Raw genomic sequence first — 17,473 nt, 5'->3', positions numbered from 1 at the left:
ACTGTGCTAGGCAGCGGGGATACAGTGAGCCAAGCAGGTCAAGTCCCTGTCCTCATGGAGCTTACACTGGGGACAGCCAGACAACAAATACGCAAATAAGTAAATACCTAGTATTTCAGATACAGGTAAGTGCTTAGAAAAAAAACAAAATGGGTTAAGGGGGATAGGAGTGACCAGGGGTAGGGGTGAGGGTTATTGTTTCATACAAGGATGCTGGAGGTGTGTTCAGGGAAAAGAAGAAGGACAGAAGGAGCCAAGAGGACATTCTGAGCAAGAGACAGTGCATGCAAAGGCCCAGGGGCAGAAGTCTGACTGCACAGGCCAGGGTGGCTGGAGCAGAGCCAACAGTGGGAGAAGAGCACAGATCGCACAAAGCTTCAGACACCACGGGCAGGACTTAACGTGTTATCTGAGCAGAATGGGAAGCCAGCCGAGCCTTTGGAGCAGAGCAGTGACATGAGTGGCCGACTTCAATTTTTAAAGGGTCAGTAAGCTGCTGTGTTGATGACGAACTCCAGGGGACAAGGGTGGAAGCGGGGGCTCCAGGTTAGAAAGCCGTGATGATCATCCGGGTGAGAGACGATGGGGACAGTGGTGGGGGTGGCATGGAGGTGGAGGGGCTCTCCATGTATTCTGAAGACGGAGCTACAGTGTGTGGCTGGATGGGATGGGGGTCTGAGAGAAAAAGGGGAATCAAGGATGCTGAGGTTTGGGGGCTGAGCAACTGGGAGGGTGGAACCGCCATTTTCGAAGATGGGAGAGACCGCAGGGGGAAGAGACCTTGGGTGGGAAGGTCAGGAATTCAGTTTCCTGAGTTCCTGGTAGAGTATTTAGGTGAGAGAGCCAGGCTGGAGACAGGAACTTTGAAGTCAGTGCTGCTTAAGTGTATCGAGAGCATGACACTGAATGAGACCAGGGGTCGGAGTACAGAGGGAAGAGAAAAAGTCACAGGACGGAGCCCAGGGTACGTGCATCCACAGACGAGAAACTGAGGCCTTAAATGGGTAAGTGACACGCCCGAGATCACGTCTGTTGCCTCCAGACCATGGCTGCTCCCTTTCCTGACGAAAGTCTTTCTTTGGATTCTTGATACTAAAAGAGAAAAGTCTCCATGCTGAAAAGACCCCCAATTACTCCTCCAGAAAGTTCCGGGTATCTGCAGTCTCCTGAGGATGACTTTTGGCTGGCAGCTTTTCTGCTCTTGTGAGCTGGTCCTATCACCCCAATACACACCCTTTCTAGGGTCTTCTTCCCACAAACAACAGATTTCACCAATATGTCACATTCATTCAATCAACAAACATTGAATGGGCACCTATTTTGTGCATCAGGTACATATAATACAGAAATAAGCAAGGTTTTGCCCTGGCTCCAGTTTGTGCAAAAAAACCAGACAGGTAACAAATAAAAGCAAAGTGGTTTGTGCATTTGGAGTGGTTCAGAGAGGGTGCAGAAAAGAGAGTGAATAACTCTCGGTAGGACGTCAGAGGAAAGACAACTCCCGAGCAGGGTTCTGAAGGATGAGCCGTTCTCCCGGTGGAGTGAGAGGACGTCCTTCCACTCACCCAGCCCTCCCGGCACGACACCACCAGCCCGGCTCATGCACTGTTGGTGCTCACGAGGTCCTGGGCCTGGGGCACACCCGCCTCCACCCCCTTCAAAGCAGCAGCCTCGGTCTCTCGTCCATCCAGCGCCCCCAAGCCCTTAGGCTGGTACTAGACCAGAGCTCTGAGCACAAGAAGGTCCCTGATGGTTCTCGAAGCCATGGAATGACTCACTCTAGCCTCAGACACATTAGAGTAGGGAGACGCCAAGGCTGCCGCCACTACAAAAGGACAGGAGTGGAGGTATGACCCACCCCTGGATGCACAGGGAAAATTTGGAGAAATTAAAGGTTACAGTCCAAAGCATGCAGACAAATGAAGGATAAACACGTGTGTACCACTGTTTGGTTTCCAAATAACACAGAGATTGGGCAATTTCCAGGTGTTTGAAACCAGGCCAGAGTGGGAATGAAGCATTTAAAATCAGGTGGGGTCTCGGGAAGTAACGGCCGCCCACGCGCAGTCCTCCAGCAGGCTGGGGCCGGGGGTCTCAGGACAGCTCCCCGGACACTCACGGTTGGATCTGGCGGCAGCAGCTGCTTCATCAACCGAATCCACGGAGGCCTCCGTGACCAGGATCACCACCGCCTTGGAGGCGCCGGGCCTGGCACCGTGGACCTCGGAAGTGACGTATCGCACCGCAAAGGCCAAGGCAGCCCCTGAGAATGGAGAACGGGCCGCACAAGTCAGCTCTGACGTGGGGAAGGGGCTTTCGGAGCAGCTGGGCATCCTATCTCGGGGTGGAGCCTGAGGTCAAGGAAACGGAGCGATCCAGAGACTCAGAGAGTCTCCCACGCGAGGGAGACAGGGAGGGGGCCTGGTGGGCATCCAGGTCCTCACTTTACGGGAAAGAAATCTAAGAGCAAGGAGCCAAGCGGCTGGTCGGGGTCACTTGGTCACTTATGCCAGGAACCGGACCAGACGCGGCTCCTGCGCACAGCCCGCAACCGCGTTACCGATCTGGCTGGGGCCGCCCTCCCGCTGCATGAGGTCCACGAGGCTCAGCAGGTGGCCTGCCGCCTGGGCCACGTCCCACGGCACGTCAGCGGTGGTGATGCTTCCGTACTGCAGCACGGACACCTGGGTGAGCTGAGGCCCTGCGGCGGGAGAGAACACGGGCGGAAGTCACGCTTCGGATCGGGGAGCCCCAGAAAGACCCCTTCGGGCGCGTCACTCACCTATATTGGCTTTTGAAATGAAATCCTTGGCGAAAGTCTTCATTTCATCAAAGTAGGAAGCTGGAGAGCTGGAGGAGCCGTCGAGGAGGAGGACCACGTCCAGGGGCTCACTGCAGGCTGCAGAGAGACCAGGAGGGGAGCAACCAGGGCCACTGGGGGCAGGCACCGGGGCCCCTGCGGCAGACGTGCGTTCAGTGGGTGTGCAGGGCACAGCCAAGCCAGCAGCACCGCAGAAGGGAGATGTGTCCTCCCCACCCCGGTCCTGCATCACTGCAGACTGCGCCAGGCAGGAGGGAAGGGGGCCGCATTCGGAGGCACTGGGGAGACTCCAGCTCCAGCCAAAGGCAGTTCAGAAGCCTGCAGACGAGAGCAAGCGGCACTCTCTCCCTCGGTGTCAGGAGGCTGCAAACCCTCCAAGGCTCGAGTGAAGTACTGGGCATAAAACAGGCACACGGAGCAGCACAGCCCTGGGAAGTGGGCTTGTGAGTCCTCGGGTCTCACGGGGCAGGTGAGGAGCTGGAGGGTGTTCCAGTTACATACACCCAGTGCTTAGGCGCAGGGTCACGGTCGTGGTGAGGAAACATCCTCTGGCCCAAACGCCACTCTGAGACCTGATAAGGTGAGGCTGTGGCAGAAACACCACAAGAACTCAGATAAATCTGTGGCTCTGATTAAAGCAAAAAGAAAGAAGCAAAGACAGAGATAACAAGCATGAGGATCAAGGGACATTAAAAGAAGGCTAGTCATTCTGGGATGGTCCCGAACACGCCAAATAAAGATGTCCAAGAACCAGGGATCGGGGAGTCATTAGCATCGGTTTACAGGGCCATACCAAAAGCAGTGGTGACCAGCCACTTCTGAGCACTTGCTACGTGCGGGGTACTGTTCCAAGCATTTTACAAGTAAGTACTATTGTTATCGCCATTTTTACAGACAAGGAGACTGATATTCACAGAAGCAATTGCCCCCAATTACCCTCAAATGATTACCAAGATAACTGCCAAAAATGACTCAGCTAGGAGGTGACAGAGATGGATGCAAGCTATGGCAGTCGGGTTCCAGAACCCGACCTGGCTTTGCCCCAGGATTGTCAGCGACTTAGAATAATCTTATCCACCTAGCGAGGTCAAAAAGCTGACAGTCACCAAATTTAACAGGTCGCCTCCAAGCAGGGAGTGGCACTGGTGGGGATGAGGCTATGTGATAGAGTCAGACTTGTATCTTTTTTTTTCTCCATATCCTTGGTATTGCTTAAATTTTAACAACAGGTTTGCATTACCATTGAATTTTCAAGCACACATGATAAGAAGCAAACACAATCCTCCAGCAAAAAAGGATCACAGTTGCCCCTTCCTACCTGGGAGGTGAGGACACACACATACTCGGAAGGCAGGGGTCTGAGCGAGCACAGAGCAGGGAGGCCAGGATGAGAACCTGAGACTCATCGCACCTCCACCAAGGCTGCCCCCAGCCCTCCCAGGTCCTCACCCCCACAAAGCGCCCGCGTACCTGGGGCAGGGGAGAGGGTGGTGAGGTGCGGCCTCTCTTCGGAGCAGCACCTCTGTAGCACCAGATCAGGAGCCTCTCGGGGGAGCATCTCAAAGTCCTGGATGAAGATGGGGGCATTGGGCCAGCCGATCCTCTCCAGTTCCTGCCTGTCCACGCTGGGGCCCACTCCGATGGGCACCACCTGGATGTCCCCTGGCATCCGCCTGATCTCGTCCGAGGCAGGGTTCCCTGTGACCATGTAGACCAGGTTAGGCGCCTGCTCCCGGTCCCCCTCCCTGGCCGAGAAGCTGTGCTCGGTCAGATACTGCAGGGCCAGCCCCGTATTGGTCTCGTTGCCGCCCTGGTAGCGGATCTCCCGCACTCGCTGCAGGACGTCCCCCGTGGACTGCGCCTTGCTGAAGGAGTACTCCTCAGCCACCGCGTGTGAGTACTGCAGCACAGCGACATGGACGCTGTCCTGGCCCACGTCCATCTGCCGAATCACCTCCGCCACGAACTCTGTGCTCCTGTTGAAGTTGGCCTCGCCCACCTTGTCTGACCCTTCCAGGACAAAGACCACATCCAGGACCACGGAGCACCTCCGGGGTCCCGCCATTGAAACCCCCAGGAGCTCGGGACCCACAGTGACCTGCGCCACGTGGGGGTGCGGCGTCGGGGCGAGCACTTCGGGGGCGAGGTCGCAGAGGTAGCCGATGATCTCGTCCCTCCGCTGCTCCAGCTCGCCCACCCCGCCAAGCTCGAAGGCCTTGTTCTCGGGGGCCTGCTTCTCAATGAAGCGGACCTGCTTCAGGTTGGCGTGGGGACCGATGCCCACCGCGACCACAGGAGACCTTCTTCTTCTTCAGGCCCTGGACGTAGCGGGCAAAGTTCCGGGACAGCTTGGCGGGCTCCTGGCTGGCCACGAGCAGCAGGACCACGCGGGAGGCTTCGGGCCGGTCGATCTTGCTGAAGATCTGGAAGAGCGTGTACTTCAGGACCTCACTGGTGGAGGCCACCGCGCTGCCCGCGTACTTCACCTGGCTGGCGATGCGCCGCAGCTCCGAGGGTCGCTTCCGGTCCCGGAGCGCGATGTAGGCGTGGGAGCCATCGTGGTACTCTACCACGGCCACGCGGATGCGCTTCTGGGAGATGTGCAGGCGCTCCATCGTGCCTACCACGAAGTCCTTCAGCACCCCGAAGTCAGCCTCGGACAGCTTGTTGGAGCCGTCCAGCAGGAAGACCAGGTCCAGGAGTCTGCTGCACAAGAAGCTGTGCAAGGGCGGCTCCGGGGTGTCCTCCACGTACGAGCTGGTGGTGCTGGCCGGGCCTTCGGTGGGGGGTGCCTCCAAGCCCCTCAGCTCCCCACAGGCTTCACAGGTGAGGTTGACACCATCACAGTGACTGCAGGAGGGGGAGAAACCAAAACCGTCCGGGAGGAACCTCCGGGAACGTCTCGGCCCAGTGAACCCACGCTCCCGTGGATGGCTCAGTCCCCACCCAAGAGGGACAGCGGTTTTTAACACGCGTGCCCAGTACCCCAGGGAGCCCCCTAGACACATGCACACTTCCCCTGAGTCTTGAGTCCCTTGAAAGCCAAAGCTTTCACCCACCCTAGGACCTGAAAAGGAATCTTTCTTCATTCTCGGCGACTCACACAGCCATTCAAAGTTGATTTATTGTCAACCTACGTCTCTAGCCACGTAAATATTTAACTTTTATCCAAATCTTCTTCCAAATATCTCCAAAGACAAATACTGCTCTAAAATGTCGACGCTGACCAGGCCTTGTAAATGTTCTGCCGAAGATAAATGTTTCTCAGTATTTATTACAGCAGGATCTAAGCTGCATGACTTTTAACCCGAGAGGCCATAAGGAAGAGAGGAAAACTGGAATTCAGTCACTCTGGGGAGATGAATAAAGATTCAAAACTCCCAGCTTTACCTGGTAGAACAAAGTATTGGGGTGGTATTCGGGGGACCCCAAGATGTCTGACGCAGAAGGACAGTGACTCATTCTTTCCAGACATGTGCTCTGCACTCACCCCATGCCAGGCCCTCGGCCACGCCCCGCATCCAGCCCCAAGCTCCCCACACAAATTCCTACCCCACCAGGCCAAATGTCCAGTCCCCCGGTCACTGCTTCCTTTCTCCAGTGTCCTGAAAAATGGCAGTGTCCACCAGACCACGGGAGAAGTCAAGGGGGCTGGGGCGGAGACCCAGGCCACCTAGAACCTTGTCCACGTACCCTCGGCCTTTGAGGTAACTTGCCCTCAGCGCCCAGTTAGGCGGAGGGGACAGCAGTGCCCTGGGCCCTAGGGAGAGTCCCCTGTGGCATGCCTCCCAGTGATGTCCCCAGCCTGCTTTGGGACCATTGTCCACGCCTATTGGCAGCTGCAGCATGTACCCCGGTAGCCGCCATCCCCATGCGCCCGAGGAGGGAGGCAGTGAGAGAGCTCTGTGTGCTCAGAACCCCCAGCATGTTGGAGTCACCCCGTTCTTTATTCCCGACCATCTCTCTGTTGGCACAGGGAGGCAGGCAGGCAGTTAATTCCTGCCTCCTTGTGGTCCACATGATTTAGGGTGTCAATCCTTGGTTAACAGAGCATGAGTGGCAGGCTTTCTAGTTTCCTGTGTTTGCTTGAAAATTCACCCCAGGCAGCGCTCACTCTTGTTTGTTCAGATGGAGGCTGTGGGGTCTACTCTGGCAGCTGTGGCCAGGGCCCCAGCCTTCCCCGGGGCATTTAAGTTCTCAAGTCTAGGATCCCATAAGGAGCCGTGAGGACCCTTTCAACATTCCAGTACAAGTGCCCGCGTGACTCAGACCAGGACTTCCGGAAGCTCAGGGCTCACCCCGAGGACACCACCTCAGCTCCCCGAGAGCTGGGGGTGCCGTGACCTGGGCTCCCTCCCATTACAAGAGCCGTGTCCCGGGACCCTGGCCGCAGCCCGAGCTGTCAGTGCCCCACGGAGGGGTCGGGGCTCCGTCTCACTTTCCTCCCTGCACCCCCACCTCTAGTGAAAAAGAAACCTGACTTCCACCGACCAGGGCTGCCCCTGGACTGGAGGTGACCTCCAGGGACAAGAAGAGACCACACGCTTCCTTCAGCAAAAGAGGCTAAAACCTAAACCTCCTGGGAGATAATTCCTGTGGAGGCATCTAGTCTGTCCTCAAAGACGGGGACGCAAGCTAAACGCCTGCTCTCAGCACACAGAGCGAGGGCAGTCCTCCCCAGAGCGGCGCTTCTGAGCAGCCTGCGGGCTGGACAGCCAGACATCACTTCAGACCACCCGGTGGGGGGAGGGTTTTACCAAGTCTGGCAGTGGTCAGGGTCCCCGGGGTTCAGGGTGATCTTCTTTCCCGGGGCTAAGCGCCGGCCGGCCACCTCACACACCGGGCAGTCTTTGGGGTCCACACAGGTCTGCAAAAGCTCATCCAAGATTTTCCCTGCACGACAAACCTCTCGTCAGGGGCCAAAGCTCCCGCCTTCCGCACTGAGAGACCCCCTGAACTAAAGGGCCCCCAGGGGTCGCCTCACGGCTTAGGGACCTCCGTCCTTCTTCCGGCCTTGACTGACCCTTCTGCAAAACCGGGAGGGGGGAGCTCTTCCCCCCACCCCGCCGCCCCGAGACCCCAGCAAGTCTCCGAAGCTCTCTTTGCCCCACGGAAGAACACACTGGCTAACCCTCACCCCTGCTACCAATCCTGCAGCCACTAAGCACACGCGCTGGGTTACGTTTAAGCGGAAACTAAGCAGCACTGAATAAAATTGAGAGCGCCCCTCCCCCGAGCCGCCCTGGACCGGAGCCCTCCCGTCACCGCAGAAAGCGCCGTGGGCAGCGCTGCTCTAGGGGAACCCGTCACCGGGCTCCCAGAGGGGAGCGTGGTCTGGGCGAGGCTGGGGAGGCGCAGGACGCGGAGTCGCTCTCCGGGCCACCTCCCCCACAACCCCCCGCCGTCCCCCGCGGCCCAGGGCCTCACCTGGCGGGCAGTGTGCGTGGCAGCCCTCCACGCACCGCGCGGGGCAGGCCAGCGGCTCGGGGTGCTGGCACGTGACGGGGCAGGCGGGCGCGCAGCTGTTGTAGCGCCATTCGCACTCGTAGCCGCCCTCCCGCAGGTTCCTCTCCTCACAGCTCTGGGCTGAGCGGACACAAGCGGGCACGGCCGTTACCGGAGCCCCGGGCGACCCTGCGCCTGGCGCGCCCAAGGCCTCGGCAGACAGTGTGGGGCCGGCGGCCTTGATGACCCCGGGGGCGGTGATGGAGCCCGGGACCTCCGGAGTCACGCCTGCCAGAGGCGTCGGGGTCTTGAGAGCACCCGAACCAGGAGCCTGAATCTGTTTTCCTTACAAAGCCGACCGGCGTGAACACGCAAGGGAGGAAGAGGCTCCCGGAGCGCACGCGCCGCTCTCGCCCACCGGCCGCGTGATGGCGTCTGCCTGCCGACTCACTGACTCCCTTCTCCTCCTCCTCCCTGCTCCCGCGCTCCCTCTTCCCGATTCCTCCAGAAGGGTCACTACCCACTCACATCTTCAGTCCTGTCTCTCCACACGCACACCCATGTCTTAATCCCCTCAGGCCCCGGCCCGCACCCCAACGTGGGTCTCTGTCCTCCCGCACCCAGCAAGGCCTCGAGGTCCAGATGCGTGAGGGGCAAGGGGAGGGTGCCTGGGACCGCGATGGACATCAGGACTCACGGCACAACGTGGCCGTCCTCCAGGCCACCACGCTGCCGTGCTGGGCACACACATGGGCGTAGGCAGCAACAGTGTCGCAGAAGCAGGCGCAGTCCCCAACGGACTCACAGGAGCAGGTGTCGTAGATGCAGGCGTCCAGGTATGGCTCCGGGTCCACCTGCAGGGAGACACATGGGGCCTGGGTCTGGGATGGGAACTGGGATGGACTCGGGCGCTCTGGCTCTTGGTCTGGGCGGGAACGTTCTGGTGGCCAGAGTAGGGAGGGGAGCCCTGGTGTAGAAGGAAAAACGAGAGGCAACGTTCCCAAGGAGGGAAGGAGGAATGGAGTGCAGAGGCAGAATTCCTATGTTCTCATCCAGATTCCAGCAAGAAAGGGGGAATAAAGCAGCCCTGCCCACCTCTCATAGAACAGAGCTGCCTACAGATTTCCCAAAAGGACATTCCTTTCCGTCCATCTGTCCACTTACCTGCTCAGCCATCCATCCACCCCCATAACCCACTCCCACCCTCCTGGGTACCTGGGTGTTTTACATAAACACAGCTCGCACACACTGGTCACACTATTTCTGGCCTCCACGCAGCAAAGAGACTGAGGAAACACATCAGGACCCACTCGCCTTGCCTCGCCGAGGTGCTGCAGGCTAGTGGGCTGGACAGCAGGGCGGGCCGGGCGACCCTGGACTCTGACCCCAAGCCTACCCGAGGGGTAGCCCACCCGTCGCCCATTTTCCATCACAGTCACCACCTCCAGCTTTCGCCTGCCCCTAGACATGCCCCACACACCCCAGCTTGTTCAGGGCAGTTGTGATAGGAGTGAATTCAGACATTAAGTGGGTCACTGTTGCAAAAGTCCTGATTTCCCTGACCCCTCACTATCTCTTCCAGCTCCAGTGCCCAGGGTCTCCAGCAGACCAGGGAATCTAAGAACCCGCTGGAGTCTCAGGGACTAAGAGTCACTGGATGGACAGGAGGAGCGCTGAAATGCAGGTGTTCGCGCTGTCATTCCCACGGGACAGGGGCCACGTGTGTACACGGCAGTGTGTGTGCGTGTGTGTGTATATGTTCATATATACACAAGTACCCCCTACACACACGTGTGCGTCTACACAGTCATATAGAGGCAGAGAGAAACTGTGGGGAATTCCTCATCACCAGTGAGAGCAAGACACAAAAAGAAGCCACAAAATGAGGGCTCACAACCACAGGCTTCAAGGCCAGCAAAGAGCTTCTGTGAGACGAGACCTGGGAACCCCGGGCAGGGATGGGGTGCCTGCGGCCAGCGACACGGCAGAAACAGGAGAAACAAACAAACAAACAAAAACGCCGCCCTCGTGTTGGAGACGAGATGAGCTGTGGGGGAGAAACTCTAAGACTGAGACTGAAAGGGCAGCAGGGGCAGATCCCCAGAGACCCGCGTGCTGCTGCAGAAGAAAAATGATTTTCTCTCCTCATAAACCTTTGCTTACTCTTTGTGCTGCCCAGCCTGCAGCCAAGAGAGGTGAGCAGACGCAGGTCATTTCTGAGGCTCCCAGTCACGTCCGCACTTAGACGCACCCACTCCCAGTGCCCAAGCCCCTATGCCAGCCCCTGGCGCTCCCGGCCCCCAGGCGCCCGCCGCCCTCACCAGCATGTTGCAGTCCCGGAAAATGTCACTGGTGAGGATCCTGCAGGAGGAGTCCACCATCGTCTGCTTTAGGACGCTGCTGCGGCAGGTGGCAGGGGACGCGTCCAGTGGCACCTGGGGAACCGGGCAGGGACACCCAGGTGGACTCAAAACAGTCAGCCTGGAAGGACCCAGGAGGCCCTCTCCCAGAGCCCCGCCACCACTGCAGTGCCCGCCGCCCACCGCCCACGGGCCACACACAGGGGCCCCAGCGCACCTTCCTGGCGTCAGCGCACTGCGTGCTCACTTTCCAGGAGTTCCCGAAGTCCACGGGGTCTTCCTCCACCTGGAGGCTGCTGCTGGTGAGGTCGTTGTTCTGGACGCCGTCGAAATTCCCACACAGGCCACACACCTGCTCCTGAGGACAAGGTGGGAGCATAAGCTTTGCAAACCTCCGAGCAAACCCTCTGAGTCAGGAAAAGGAGGGACCAGGTGGCAAAGGAGGCAGGCTCGTCTGAGGAAGAGGAGGATGGGATGAGGTCAGGGAGGGAGACCCCGAGGGAGACCAGAGTGACCAGCAAAGCCTGGACCTGGCCAAGGCCTTTCCCGGCTTCCACACTGACCCCATGTTAAGGTTAAGGAAACCGAGGTCACTGACAAAGGGAGGCAGCCCGCCCATGTCCTTGAGATGGCCAGTGAGGCAGCCTGGGTCCTGGTGTCTGTAGGATAAACCATCACCTGCCCCAGGAAGGGCCTGAGCAGAAGAGGAGCTGGTTCTGTGTTAAATCAGTGAGTGTAAGAGGTCCAGGGAGGGAACGTTCTCATCCTACTTGACCATGGACCGGCGAGTCCCTTACCTGGGGGCCTGTAGCCTGTTCAGAGCCGGGATTCTGCTGTGAACTAAATACCACCAGAGGTGGCACAGCATCTTATTTCTGTGTCCACCCCTTGCGGGGAGCAGTATACAAGTCCTGAACAGCTAATAAATGAATAGATGGGAACCATCCCACAAGAACCGTGGACAGAACTGGAGCTATTTGTCCTGGAAAAGAAAAGGAGCCAGGCTCTTAGAACACAGCTGGGTCCCTATCTTGGGACAAAGAGATGCGACTTGTTCTGTTCTGCTGGGAGATACGTAAGAATGTTCTTGTGGGTGGACAGAAGGACAAAGACCTTTACAAGGCCTCACAGCCTGCATGGTATGGCCTGCCTCCTCCCTGCCCTTGTAAACCACCGGTCACCCCAAGTCCCTCCTCTCCAGACACTCCGGCCTCCTTGTTCAAACACTCCAAACGCTGTCCACCTCAGGGCCTTGGCACGTGCTGACCCGCCTGCCTAAATTCTCACGTACAGATAGTCACATGGCTCCCTCCCTCCCTTCCCCGAAGACCCTACGCACACATTATCTTTTCAGACAGTTTCATCAGACCAAGTCATCTACAATAAGTAACACCCTCAGTAGAATATGAGCTCCACTGGGGTGCGGTAGACAGAACCATGGCCCCCCAAGAAGATGTCCACGTCCTAAGCCCCAGACCCAGGAATATGTTACCACACATGACAGGATGTGATGCGTTTACACCTTTGCAGGTGTGATCAGGTTAAAGGTCTTGAGGTGGGGGAGATGGTCCTGGGTCATCTGGGTGGGCCCGGTGTCATCACAGGGTCTTATAAGGGGCACAAGAGGAGTCAGAGTGAGAAAGATGATGTGACAGAGGGAAGTGGGGGCGGGGGGGGGGGACACTGTGCTGCTGGTTTTGAAGGTGGAGGATGGGACCACAGCCAAGGGATGCAGGCAGCCCCCAGAAACCAGAAGAGGCATGGACACAGATTCTCCCCCAAGGCCTCCAGAAGGAATGCAGCCCTGCCAACCAATTTATACTTCTGACCTCCAGAACCGGAAGAGAATCATTTGTGTTGCTTTTTTAAGCCACTGAGTTGGCAGTAATTGGTTATAGCAACCACAGGAAAGTAATACAAGGGTAAGAGATATACAAATCTAATAACTCTGTCTGTCTACCTATCCATCCATCCATCCATCCATCTATCTATCTATCTATCTGTAGCCATCTCCCGCTGTGCCCACAGTGCCTAGAACAGTGCTTGACACGTGACAGGCGCTCAGCAAGGGTTTGCTGAACAAGTGAGTGACGTGTTACCGCTTTCCAGAAATGGAACCAGGAGTGCAGGCCGAGGACGAAGGATGCTATGGGAGAAGCTGGGGAGGGCGTTCCTGCCACCAGCACAGACAGAGCTCTTGCCACATACATGCTGGTTAGAGAAAGCGCAGTCCCAGCAAACCGCCGGAACCTGGACAAATACCGGAAGCCTTCCCCTCAGAAGCGCTGGCCCGTGGCTCCGCGGGAAGGCAACACCTGGGTGCTGGCCGTGTTACAGTCACTTCGTGCGTGGCTGTTTGCCTCTTCAGGGTAAGAGACTTTAAGAAAAGCTACTGCCCAGATCTTTTCCTTCCTTCCTTCTTTTGTGCATGTAAACTGCATGCCTAGCAAGGCCAGTCAAGGAACTGTCTACAGGGTCCAGAGACCCTCCATCCTTCCCACGGGCAGCTAGTCTCAGGAAACAGCCGGAGCGAATTCGGATCCATGAGGCCACGATCTTATTTGTCTGGGAAAGGGGACTGCATTAGGCGGCCACCTACCTTCCCCCCAGACGAGGAGGAGGAGGAGGAGAAAGGCCACCTACCTGGTAAGTCTGCTTCAGGAACACGGAGACGCTCAGGTGGCGGTCCCAGACCACGGAGATGGCCTTGCCCAGCAGGACCATGATGTACCGGCCGGACTCCACCACCTCGAAGTGTGTCTCATCCTTCATGGGCCTCTTCACACTCACCTGCAGGTGTAAATGTGGGTATGTAATATACACGTATTTATGTGTGTATATACAATATGTGCGTGTGTGTAATATATGTATGTGTGTATGTGCATACATCTGTATATATAATACACATGAGACTATATAACATGTGCGTATGTGCATATATTTATGTCTAATACGTGTATACAAGAGTGTATTGTGTGTACATTTGTATACATAATATATACAAATGTGGGTATATAACATGTATATATTGTGTATATATGTGTATATAATATGTACATGTTTGTGTGTATTTGTATGTATAACATGTATGTGTGTGCATGTGTATACATGTGTATATATGTATGTGATGCATGTATGTGTGCATGTTTATATGTGTATATATCTGTGTATGTGTATACATTCATATATATAATACAGGTGTATGTTATATGTACGTGTACGTGTGTGTATATTTGTATATATAATACGTGTGTGTGTGTATACACTTGTGTATATAATGTATATAAATGTGGGGCTCTATGTTTATATGTGTGTATATTTGTATGTACATTATATATGTATATACTCTATATCTACGTATACAATGTGTATATATATTTATACATATATATGTGTATATACATTTGTGTATATAATGCATACATGTCAGTATATATGTGTGTATCTATATTTATATGTGTAATAAATGTGTGTGTGCACACATCTGTGTATATAATGTATATATGTACATATATATGTGTATATGTGTGTATGTATTTATACGTATGCTATATGCACATGTATGTGTGTATACACCTGTGTATGTAATGTATACATATGTGGGGCTATAATATGTTTCTATGTTGTATGTATGTGTGTACATATTTGTATATACAGTGTATGTGTACATATATTTATACATGTGTGTGCACACATCAGTGTGTGCAATGTGTACACGTGTGGGTATATAACACACATTATGTGCATGTGTACATATATTTACACATGGAAGTCCTCCCACCCTCCGCTCTCCACACCGCCCCGGAGGTCCGCCCTGGCTCTCCCCACGCTGGAGCAGATATACTTACACACTCTTCTCCACACATGCCCCTGCACTTCCTTTTACTAAAATGGATCGTGTCACCCCTCATGAGGCCGATGGTACAGCTCCGCCTCACGCTCCTCAACAGCTGCACAAAGTCCCATCTGCCCGCGTCCCGCATGCACGCCTGGCACCTGCTCTTCGTCAGTGGACAGAGGGCCAGGGGGTGGAGGATGTGGACAGCACTCACCTCCCCATCAAACAGCTCGATCTCCCCTCCTTCCACCAGGATGGTGACCCGCTTTCTGCACTTCAGGGAGGGGTAGCCACAGCCCTCGTTCCCCACCAGGATCCGGAAGGTCCCAGGGTTACTGCCACAGTGATCCTGGGGGAGAAGGGGCGTCAGGAGAGAAACAGGAGTCCTGCGACCCCTCCCCAGATCAGCATGGCACCTGGCGGCGCTACGTTCTGGTGGAATCCCTCTGGGCTGCGGGCCCAGAACTGTCACCAAAGGTCACTGGACCCGGCAACCGCGGCTGGCCTACCATCTCCAGTTGGGAACAGAGGGCGAGGGGCACTGGTCTTCAGTGATGCACTGCATACAAAGGAACCAAAGGGGACACGCTTCTGGCAAATACTTCCAGAAGCAGTACTTCTGGCTATTACCAGAGAGCCGACAGTGCCGGCTGCCAGCGCGGTGACAGGAAGGAACGACTCACCTTAGAAAAGCTAGGTATGAGCCTGGTTTCTGCCACTTACTAGATGACACTGAGTCAAGTCACTTACCTCTGTGATCTCTCTCACACACACACACACACAGAGATCCACGGACACACAGACATGCAGAAATACAGACACGTGCATACACATACACATACACACAGAGACAGAAACACCGACATACACATGTGCAGACACACGCAGACACAGACGCACGTGTACACACACACACACACACACACACACGCTCCTTAGGTAGAGAAGTGGGGGCACCGGACAGAAAGACGGAGGGGAGGGAGGAGGGTCTGGGAGATGGCGGTGTGCCCGCCTCCAGCATAAAGGGGCTTTACTTTCCCCAGCAAGAAGCCAGCTGGAACCCCAGAGCCACAAGTGTGCGGTAGTGAGAAGGCCCTCACCGGGCAAGACCCAAGGCTCAGCGTAATAAAACCACCGTCACGGCTTGGACCCCTCCCATAGGATTCTCTGTGTGCATCACGGGTAGGGACGTGTGCAAAGGGAACAGACATGACTGAGCCCTCCCAGGGTAAGAGCCGTCAGTCAGTCCAAGGACCACCCCTAAGCGCGGGAGTCAGAGGAGGGGAGAGAAAGAGCTGCGGCTCCTCCTCCCTCGATCTGCCCGCCCCCCGTGCCTGGACATGTACTTTCTCTTTGCCAATAAATCCTTTAACATCTCGCTGCACGACACTGCGTCTCCCATCCAAATTCTTATCTTTCGGGTAAGACAAGAACTGGGGTCTTCTCCCTTCCGCTTTTGGGGTGACACACTCACACCCGCATACCACACACACGACGTGCCCCTCTGTAACACGGCATCAGCCGACCCAATGGGACTGTCAGGTTAAACGGGTCTGAGTTGGGTCAAGGGGCTGTTAGGTTACAGACGGAACAGAGGTACAGGTGCTTTGTCATCAGCTGAGGTTTTTCTGAAGGGGAAAGAGTTAAGTCCTGGTAACAGCTCCCAGAGGAGGAAGGAGGAGAGGGAGGGGACCCAGGACAAAGCACCAGGAGGGGACAGCAGCACAGGCCGAGGGGCAGGAACACTGGCCGCCCACAAGGGGCGTGACTTGGCGGGGGCTCTAAACTGGCCCCCTGGGCAGCCCAGGCAGGAACCGCTGGGGCGGGAGGTCCGACCGGCCGTTCCTCATTGCACTGAACTGTCCTGTTTTCTGGGTGCCCAGATTTGAACCTGGCTCAGGAGTGGAGCCCCAGAGGTGGCGTCACCCGTCTTTTGCTACCAGGGCCGGAAGGCAGACAGATAACGGAAAGACAGGCTTCCACGTGTGATCTCTGGGAAAGCCCTAGACAGGGGTGCACCGCGGGTTCTTGGGTGTGGGTGAAACCATTTCATGGTGTGTGTGCTCGCCTCCCCAGCACCCTGCCCGCCTCTCTGGGGCCAGCCGGGGCGGTGGCGGGGGCCAGGGGCTCACTCACTGCACCCTGGGCAGGCGTCATGCTCGGTCCCCCTCGCTGCCTGACTCTGGGGCTGAGGCTCCTGTGAATCTGCAGTCCTCCCTCTGGACCGCACCACATCCCTCCTGTCCTCCCGCCGGGAATGGAGACAGAGAGACCACATTTGTTTAAGCTGCACAGAGTCCAGCCATCTCATCCTCGTGGGAAAAGCACTCAGCGGTCCCTGCTCACCCACATCGTGTCAACCAGCAAGAGACGCTTCCAGGACTCCCCGCGGCGGGAGAGGGAGGTGGGAAGGCCCTCTCTCACCAGCTGGGGCTCCCCACTGTGCCTCCGGACTGAGGCTGCGTCTGTCCAGAAGGAAAGGAAGTCGCTCTCCCCCTACTGCGGTGGGACTGGGGCCGATGGGAGCCTGGCCCCACACCAGCCCCAGTCAGCACACGAGCTTCTGTCCCAGTCCCCTGAGTGCCCAGGTGAGCTCAAGTTCCGAGCTCCTGTTCCTCCGGGCATGTCTTTTGGGGCCTGGAAAATCACTCCCGTGGAAACCAGCCCCCAGGGCCGTCTGTGCAGACAGAGCAGCAGGACCTAGCCTGGAAGCCCCCCAGCCGCCACCCCCCGTCCCCCAGGCCTCACCTGCACCAGGACGTACTGGCACTCCCCGGGGAACAGGTACTTGAGCCCGTCGAAGGTGAGGTAGTGAGCCAGGCCCAGCGCCGAGCACGAGGCGTCACACACGTGGTCCGAGCAGTTCCACTTCCGATCCCGACAGACGCTGGGAAGAGGACGCAGGGGATGGTGGCCAGGCGCCTTGGGTAGGGTCAGGGCTGGGCATCAGGGGAGCCAGGGCCACCCACCCTCCAGGAGGCCTCGGGAAGGGGGGGTCTGTGGTGCGTG

General features: G+C 56.7%; 1 protein-coding gene across 1 annotated transcript in view; it reads right to left on the bottom strand.

Moving 5' to 3' along the window:
• VWF (von Willebrand factor) overlaps nt 1-17,473 on the bottom strand; it is a 114,458-nt gene that overhangs the window by 33,916 nt on the left and 63,069 nt on the right. The window contains 13 exon segments of the mRNA XM_032473470.1: nt 2,120-2,263; nt 2,561-2,701; nt 2,783-2,899; nt 4,292-5,114; nt 5,116-5,671; nt 7,579-7,714; nt 8,249-8,407; nt 8,964-9,120; nt 10,588-10,701; nt 10,844-10,984; nt 13,270-13,416; nt 14,679-14,813; nt 17,213-17,351. Of these exon segments, the coding sequence (XP_032329361.1) occupies nt 2,120-2,263; nt 2,561-2,701; nt 2,783-2,899; nt 4,292-5,114; nt 5,116-5,671; nt 7,579-7,714; nt 8,249-8,407; nt 8,964-9,120; nt 10,588-10,701; nt 10,844-10,984; nt 13,270-13,416; nt 14,679-14,813; nt 17,213-17,351 (2,909 nt within the window).

Source organism: Camelus ferus, chromosome 34 (assembly GCF_009834535.1).
Source record: "Camelus ferus isolate YT-003-E chromosome 34, BCGSAC_Cfer_1.0, whole genome shotgun sequence".
Classification (NCBI taxonomy): Eukaryota; Metazoa; Chordata; class Mammalia; order Artiodactyla; family Camelidae; genus Camelus; species Camelus ferus.
This window is presented reverse-complemented; position numbering and strand designations above follow the sequence as displayed.